This window comes from Physella acuta, unplaced genomic scaffold (genome assembly GCF_028476545.2).
Source record: "Physella acuta isolate Inbredline_101_S28 unplaced genomic scaffold, ASM2847654v3 ptg000004l, whole genome shotgun sequence".
Taxonomy (NCBI): domain Eukaryota; kingdom Metazoa; phylum Mollusca; class Gastropoda; family Physidae; genus Physella; species Physella acuta.
This window is the reverse complement of record NW_026731524.1, coordinates 163,853-172,618: the sequence shown is the minus strand read 5'-3', so window position 1 is coordinate 172,618 and position 8,766 is coordinate 163,853. Positions and strand designations below refer to the sequence as shown.

At 35.4% G+C, this 8,766-nt stretch overlaps 1 protein-coding gene across 1 annotated transcript; it reads right to left on the bottom strand.

Moving 5' to 3' along the window:
• Positions 1 to 6,901: 6,901 nt before the first annotated feature.
• Positions 6,902 to 8,464, bottom strand: LOC131934820 (uncharacterized). Its single transcript, XM_059290988.1, has one exon. It carries the CDS (start codon positions 8,462 to 8,464, stop codon positions 6,902 to 6,904), a length of 1,563 nt encoding a protein of 520 aa, XP_059146971.1.
• Positions 8,465 to 8,766: the final 302 nt, after the last annotated feature.

Below are 8,766 nucleotides of genomic sequence, written 5' to 3'. Positions count from 1 at the left end.
TATTTAATTTTTCTGATTATATGTTTTAAGTGGACTAACTAGAGATAATAAATAAATATTTTTATAAAAGTAAAAGTAAAGCTCCTCTTAAAGATCCATACTATAGATGACGTAGAGTTTATCAGTTACTTGAGCGCAGCTAGTGTTAGGGGATGGTGTCTCTGCACTATACCCAGCTCACTTTGCATTGCCTAGCGTGGACTCATCCTACACATTCATTACTTTGTGAAATGTAGCCAGAAAGTGTTGAGTTTGCCTTCAGTGGGAATGTGGTATGGGTGGTCCATTAGTGTTTTAAAGATTGGGACAGCGAAGAAGCTGGCTATAGTGTTGACCATTCAGACTACGGAAGTCAAAGAAATAAATTTTTCCTTATATTGTTTGGTTTTAAGTGACGAACACTTGTCACAGGCCTTTCTCCTACCTTTTATATTACACATACAAAAGTTAAGAGAACGTATTATAATTGTGATGATTAATTAAAATATGTTTTGACAGACTTCGCCGCTTTACACCTCATTGCTTTAACATATACGCCTACGGAACATAAATGATGCAGTGCAATCGAGCATAGAGTAGAAAATTCGAAATAGATATTTTGAAAAACTTCGACGTTTTACATCTTTCTGGAAGGAAAAAACTTTTTTTTTTAATTTGTCTATGTGTTTGTGTTGCGATAAATACGTTAACTTGAGTCTCGTGTTCAGTTGTTTTGATGAAATCTCATTTATAAATATTATATCAAATTAGATCTGTCAACTTTTGAGCGGTTTTAGTAACTTTCAGTTTTTCAAACGCTAATAACTAGAGCGCCGTTTAAAGTAGGTAGACAAAATTTCATATATTTGTATTAAATTATATGTTCAGTAGTCTACCCACTTTGATCTAAAGGTAGTACTTTACTTTATTTACACACTTTAATTTGAGTAGTTTTAGATAGGTGAAAGAAATTTCATATATAAGTATATGATCTTAATACTTTAACATTATTTGTAATTTTTGATGAATTACTATAATTCCGGTTTCTAAAATAATGGTAACGTAAGTACCGTTTTACTTAGGTTAAAAAATTATACTAATGTGTAATATCTTATTTTGTTGGTTCTGTTAAATAAAGAGTGCTTTTATAAGACCGAAAGTAGAACTTTTCAATTTATCAAAAATTTTCACTTCGACTGGACAGTTTCTTTCAAACTTTTCACATAGGTTAAGATTTATAAACAATGACTTATTAAATAAAATAAAAGTTAATTAGATGTTCAATGAAGAGTTTTTTTTTATTAATCGATTTTTCGATTTTAAAGTAGGCCTACTAATATTCTTCTTAAATTTGCACGCATTTTTTACGTTCATTTTGGTGCTCCATTATTATTTTTTTAAAATTAAAGTATTTTTAAAAAATAAATAAAACATTTCTATTGCACTGAAAGTGCCAACCCTCATATTGTAATATAAGAATGGGCGAGAAAGTTTAGGGGAGATTTTTATTTTGTTTCAGAAAAATTAACGCTAATATGTGCTAAACTTATTTCACCATAGTGAAACTGTGTTAATAAACAAGAGCCAATTTAGAGCAGTCTTGTCATTAGTGCCTACATGGAGTGGATCTGCTTATCCTGGAGGGAGTATAATAAAAAGTGCACAGGAAAAAAATATACAACGTAGCTTCATCTCCAATATGAATAACCTCAACTAATACATAATAAGAATTTATGTCATTATCTTGCTCAACTTACTATCTACATTCATTTTATGTCATTTATAACCTACTTGGCCTAGCAGGGAGAAGATGAGACAGGAATTAATCCCAATACTCTTTCCCTAAAATTTCTCGTCTCCATAAAACAATGTTGATATATTTTTTTTCCAAATAGACACAAAAGTGTACGTTTTTTATGTGAAAAATAATATGCTGCAACAAAATTTAATTGCATCGAAACCTAAAATCCAGATACATAACTGTGGACGGGTCTACGACCAGTTTCCAAAAGACACGCGAATGCTACAAACGCCCGATTGGATACTTCCCCGGAATGGGACATATGTACGAATAGACACTTACCCGAATATGACAAATGCCCGATTGAACTTTTGCACGACAGCCACTATACTCTTTACAGGTATCCTTGAACAAACCAGTAATATAAGAATTGTAATTACATTTTTTAAAAAACCTTTTTTAACAAAATATTTTGAGATATCATGGTCGTAGCAGTGCCCATAATAAGCTAGGTGGAGTTCACCTGTTTCATTGACATTGGCATATGGAGCGAAAGCGATGCCGGAATAATGGGATCATGCTGCTGGGTAAAATATAACGAATTTAGCTTTGAAATAGCATTGTAAAATACCATGAGAACAAAAAGAAAGAAATAGACAACCTTATGTGGGGTGGTGGACCACTATCCTGGATACCACCAAAAAAGGTCTTCACAGTGACCTTGACAATAATAACACTGAGCATAGACCTACACCTCGTAATAAATACAGTAATGTTGTATAATGACAAAAATACCCATTGCAGTGCTATTGAATACCCACATCTATGGCATTATACTGGCATTTAGTACCAACAGCACTGTTATTGAGTACCCACATCTTCGGCACTAAGTATCAACATGAGCACACATATTCAGCACTAAGTACCCACAGCAGTGATACTGAGTACCCACATCAACGTTATCCAACAACTCCAGCGCTGAGTAACCACATCAGTGACACCAAGAACCGAATGCGGTATCACTGAGTACCCACAGCTTCAACAGTGAGTACTCACAGCTTCAGATATCCACTGTTTAAGCTCTGAGTACCCGTAGCAGTAGCAATATGTAGCTACAACACTGTCATTAGTAATCGGTTGCAGTGTTATTTCAGAACAACAGCAGTAGCATGTAGTACCAAAATCATAAATATTGGGTACCATCAATAATAGCAGTGAGTACCTTCACAAGTGGCACTGAGTACCCACAGCAGTGACAAGGCAGCTGCATTGAGCATGCAAGACAATACAACGGCTGAAAACTGTCATTATTTGACAGTCCTATTCACGTGCTTTGTGTGTATATCAAATATAGGTCGAATGAAAAATATGCATCTTTTCTAGTTGACCTTGAATGAGAGTTAACGAAAAAGGCCTAATCAGGGACAACTAAGGCCATACACATTTAAGAAAGTCCTTTCATATGTAGCGTGAAACTGTAGTGTAGTAGAACCACGATACCCATGCTTCAAAATACGCATTCATAAGCGGTAGACAGTGATCAGGTGCAGCAGAGTTATGTAACTCTATGCCTGAGCTACTAACCTATAGTTTTCATGAATTTTACAAGTGAGTCTACATCTCATTGCGTGTCCATTTGCGCTGGATGTCGCAAATTCGCGTCATATCGTATTTAAAAATAAGTCGAAATTTAAAAACAATATGCCTCAAATTCAGTGTCAGTATAATGAGAGAAAATCAGCACAAATAATTTTTTTACACGCTTCGAACATAATTCAGGCATTAAGAGCACTTGCGGGAGGGGATAATCTAATGCCATACAATAGATACATCTATACAATTCTTGTAACATAGCATGGTTGAAAATGTATTCATCCATAAAACCTTTAATAAAAGTAGGGTTTTGCAGAGAAAATCTCTATAATTCTATTTCTAAAATTGTGTTAAGCTTTTATTCTATTTATGCAACAGATTGTCAAACTTATGATTAGATAAAGTTTTACGTGACTTATAGAATACATATTGTATAAGTCACTTGCATTCATGCAAAACATAAAATTTAGTGCAATGCTTAGGCATTGTGCAGCTAATATGTATCACAAACTACCGCCACCCCCCTCCCACCCCGCTATCCCCTCCTCTTTTCACCGACACCAAGGAGTGGACTGGACCAAAGAGATGTTCCTTATGGTTGCCGGGACAAGGTCTAGGTGAGATGCCAGGGTCAGTGTTGTAATGGGCACATTTAAAAAGAACCTTTTCTTTTAAATGATCCTTCTGATTTACGTGTTTTGTAACATACCATATTAAAAGGGGGCAGGTACACCCAGAATCATTGAAAAATCGTTTTTTTCAAATAATGTTGTATGGTGAATGTTATTTTATTCAGAATCCATTTCTCTATTTGTCTGTATGCATTAATTTGACCTGAGTGAAGTTTTTTTTAGTTATTAGCTTCCAAAGTGGGTAGGGGTAGTCCGTCAGAATGTAAAAAAATGGGGAAAATGTCGGACGGCAAGCCTTTTACAACACTCGGAAACGAACGATATAATAATAAATATAAACAATAAACACTCCCTTTACTATTAGAATAATTAGCTACTCCCTATTTCAAAATAGATCTACTTCCTATTTAATATTTTTATTATTTTATACTTGGAATAATGACACATTTCACGGTTGAGGTATTAAAATTTACTAAAACTAAACTAATATAGAAAGTGAGTTTTCTAAGTATAAAAGATTGTTATATGCAATCTACAGCTAGTGAAACTAGAAAAAGACATAGATTATGTTTATTTAAAATAAAACAGACTACCTTGCTGAGTAATAAAAATACATAAATAAAAATAAAAGTTTGTTTACATTTGGTAACCAGGTGGACACACCCACAAAGTCAAAACAAAAAATATAATATACATTGATGCAGACTCAAGATTCTACTAAATAGAATGATACATAGGAAAAGTACTTCTCAATGGTGATTCTGAATAAAACAAAACTAAATATTAAAGTCAACCATCTGGAAAATTATGTTGATAATGTGATAATAAATTTATTAAATTAGTATAGACAGCAATTCTCTGAGAAACTATTTCATCACACTTGTGTGTCATTGATGTAACTGTTTCTTAGAAATGAAAGAAAGGGGCTAGCCAGTTCATGCATATTTAATTGTAATAATACAAAATGAAACAGATAATCTGGTTGTTTCTAAGCTTATCCTCTCAGCTGTTGGTATTTTTTTTTTTAAATATTGTGAACAGATGAACTGCATTTGTGATGCAAAGCTGAGGCGCGGAAAGGTCAGATTAGTTTTTTGCCTTAAAATGGACTTGCATAAAGTAAAAACACCAATGCCAATGGTCATACCATATAGAACACATTATTACCTCCTTACAGAAGTCATTGAAGCTATAAGACCAGTCTGCAGAAGTCCTTGCTAAGACATAGGAGGTAACAAAGTGACTCAATAGCTACACCCAAACCCAGAATGAGTCACTCAGCAACATGATAAGGAAGTAATTCCAAAAGAAAAGGAATCATTCTGTAATAATTGGAGACTTCTATAGCAATGGCAGAAGCTATATTTAGTTATGGAACACTATTCTGATGGTTTGCTGAGGGTGATAGACAAACATCCAGGATAACTCTGTTGGAATTCTGCAAAACCGCAGATGTGTCATATGTTACAAAAAAACAAAAAACAGACATTTTGGGCTTTCAAGACTCTTTGTCAGGTCAGAAAGCACTAGGAATTAGGTGCTGAGGAGAAAGAATCTGAAAAACAGTGACATCCTTACTAAGCTGGAGTGTATTGGCTGTTTTCATGGAAGAAAATCAACTTTTTTTAGTATACAAAAAGTTTGCGAAAAACGACATGTTTGCAAATTGTCTTCAAGTTATTTTCCACAATTATTGTTCGATTATGATAAAACTTTGCACACACATTCCCTGATGTAGTGGCTATGGTACGAACCAAAATCTTTTACCTAGGTGTTATACTTTTTTAGATATGTAGGGCTATGTTCTGCTGTTTTCTCAAAATTTAGCACATTTTTCAAATTTGTGTCATGGACAAACCATAATGGTTAGTAACATGAGACTGGTTCATACCATAGACATACATGTCTTTTAGATGCATTGAAAGTGTTACAGCTGTGTACTAGATACTTTGGTTTAAATTAGTTCTACAGTTGGGGTCATTTTTTTTATATCGCGGATGACTTACATTTTAAAATTATTTAAAAAAAAATCTTTACTTCATACGTAAACTTATTTCCTTATATTTGCCATATAATAGATTATGTAAGCTATACTGGTACCAAATTTGGCAACTGTAAGTCTAATAGTTTTTTTTGGTAAATTTTTTAGTAAGGTAACCATGTTCTGGGTGTATCTGCTTAATATGGTATGTTTCGAATTTTCAATTTCGCTGCATCTTTGTAGGCACAGGTTCTTACGCTTGGATGGAAGAAAATGTGTTTAAATATTTTTTCTAGCTAAAGCCTCCATTTTTGCTCCAGAAGCATTATCGTTTGTGTCTTGGAATCTGCGAGAAAGTAATGCTAAAGCAACTGGCAAGACTTTTATTTTTGTGTCAAGTTCAATTTGACAATGGAAAAAAATAGATTCATTGAACACTCTTTAAAAAGACTGAACAATAGGACTTTGCAAATGAAATAAAGATATTAAACCAACGCCAGAATACAAGAAAAATATGATTACATGGTCAAGCGTTAGAGAGCTAGACTGCTAACCCGTAAGTCTCGAGTTCAAATCCAGGTTCAAGTCAATAGACCGTCCGTGAGTCCACCCAACTGTGATAAGTACCTAACTCACGCTAAGGAAAGTTAAGGCGGCTGGGCATAGTGCTGACTACACTATCTCTTCATATGCCGAGGTCACAGGAAAAAGTGACCTTAATTTCACTTGCCCTATAGTCCGTCAGTTTAAAAGGAACTTTACTTTACAAGTTTCGAGCAAAAGAAGGATTTTAAAAACATCTGGACTAGTGTATTTGACAGAAAAACCAGAATATTATTGTACACAATATAAAGATGTACAGAAAAATATACATTAAAACAACCACATAAAACATTAAGAACCTGCATGTGAAATTTTTATTTTGAAACTACTTCACAAGCTTACACATTTTGGAAGGTCACCTCGATGTTTAAATTACGAAGGATCAAGATTCACTCGAGAAACTTCGTTAGGCGCAGCCTTGTGGAATCGTGTGACGTTTTGTAAAATATTATTCGTTATATTCGTAGAACCAACATTGTTAGGCCCAGTCTTGGGCACTTGTGTGTAGTTCTGTAAAATATGATCCGTTAGATTCGTAGGACCAACATCGTTAGGTGCAGTCTTGGCGTTTTGTGTGGAGCTCTGAAAAATGTTATTAAGTGCATTAGCACCAGAGTTGACTGATCGCTTTCTTGTCGGTACGGTATCCCAATGAAAGTCGACGTTTTTTCCCGAGATTTCTTCAAACTTTCCGGTTAGTTGAAAGACGTACCTGCTTTCGTTGGTTAAAAAGGTGATTACATCCATGACGATTGGATGTGCACTTTTCAAATCGGTCCACAACCAAGGATGCGAGATGGTATCGCTCTCTCTCTTCAGTGCTGTGTAGAATGGGACCTTAGAGTCGCCAAATCTGTAGTTAAAAGTTGGAAATTTTTTACTACCGCGATGCTCATAATGATAATTGGTGTCAGCACTACGAATCCCCAAACCATAACGTAAAATTCCTTGAAGCTCAGTAGAGAACTTAACTATAATTGTCGCAGTATAGTTAACTGAAGTTTTAGTTTTGGCCACTACCAGACGCCATTTGGCAGCTGAGTTCGGTGGTATGGTTTTTACACTAGTGACTTGAAAGGATTTCGTCTGCTCCTTTTTGTTTTCATCTGCTTGCGATGAACTTATTTCAAATCCAAACTTGAACCCACCAGAAACAGTAGGTCCGCCAGGCGGTGTGTAAGAGATTTCAAAATTTAGTTCCTGGCTGTTTTTCCAAGCGCTGGTTGTCGTATGGGTGACACTACTCTCAATGATTTCAGTTCGTGTGATAGTCTTGGTTGTACTAGTGGGGTCTCTATTATAAATCATTCCTGAGTCTATCGTTTCAGGCGTCAAATCTTCAATTAAAGGTGTTCCGTATTTGATGTCTTTTATACCAAAACTCCAGTCTCCATAGGCTAGACTGAGACGTTGATCATGCATATACCCATTACAAGGCTCTTCCGTGACAGAGAGCCATGTGTCGCCTTTTCTAATAAAATCCTCGCCAATGTAATCCAGTCTACAACCTCCACAATAAGCATAACCGAGATAATGCGCCAATACTGCAAAGTCCTCCATTGTAGTGTCCATGATGCGTGTCTTCACCTTATGGAGATCGTCCAGTACTTCTGGTGCTGACGCCGGCTTGCAACATCGCAAAGTCTGTATACAATAAAGTTTATTACAGTTCCCTTTGAACAAACCAGTGACATAGTAACCATCATTACATTTACACAAACCTACGTTAGCAAAACATATCCCAATATCGTGGTAATAGCAGTGACTATAGTATGCTGGGTGGTCACCTGGTTTATTACAGCGTCCCCCTTTTATGTTATGCAGAAATCCACGGTCAGCGTCTTTCGTTCTGTAAATACCGTTTAAGAAATAACCAGGAGGACAGCTTGACCAGGAGTTTTCTTTATTAAACGAGTTCCGCCAATTAGCAATCATTGTTTGTGTTCTAGATGTATCCCATGGTGAATTTCTCGAACAACATTCAACTCCTTCTATTAATTCTATACTGTCAAATTCAGCACCTGTGAAGGCAGCTCGATAAAAGCCAGAGATAAAATACTTTCGGCCATCGCACATTGAAGTTCCTCTTTTTTTAAATGCTTCCGCCCAGTTTGTTCTGTTACAACCAGCACTTCCAGTGTCAACTATAGCCATAAGCACAAAGACAAGAGCTGAAGACATCTTTTTCGTCCAATCTGAAAAACAGAAAAAAAAAATTACGTTGAGATAACAATGTA

Bases quoted from the DNA above. Each gene is read 5' to 3' on its own strand.
- LOC131934820 (XM_059290988.1), bottom strand. From the start codon at position 8,464: ATGATTGCTAATTGGCGGAACTCGTTTAATAAAGAAAACTCCTGGTCA.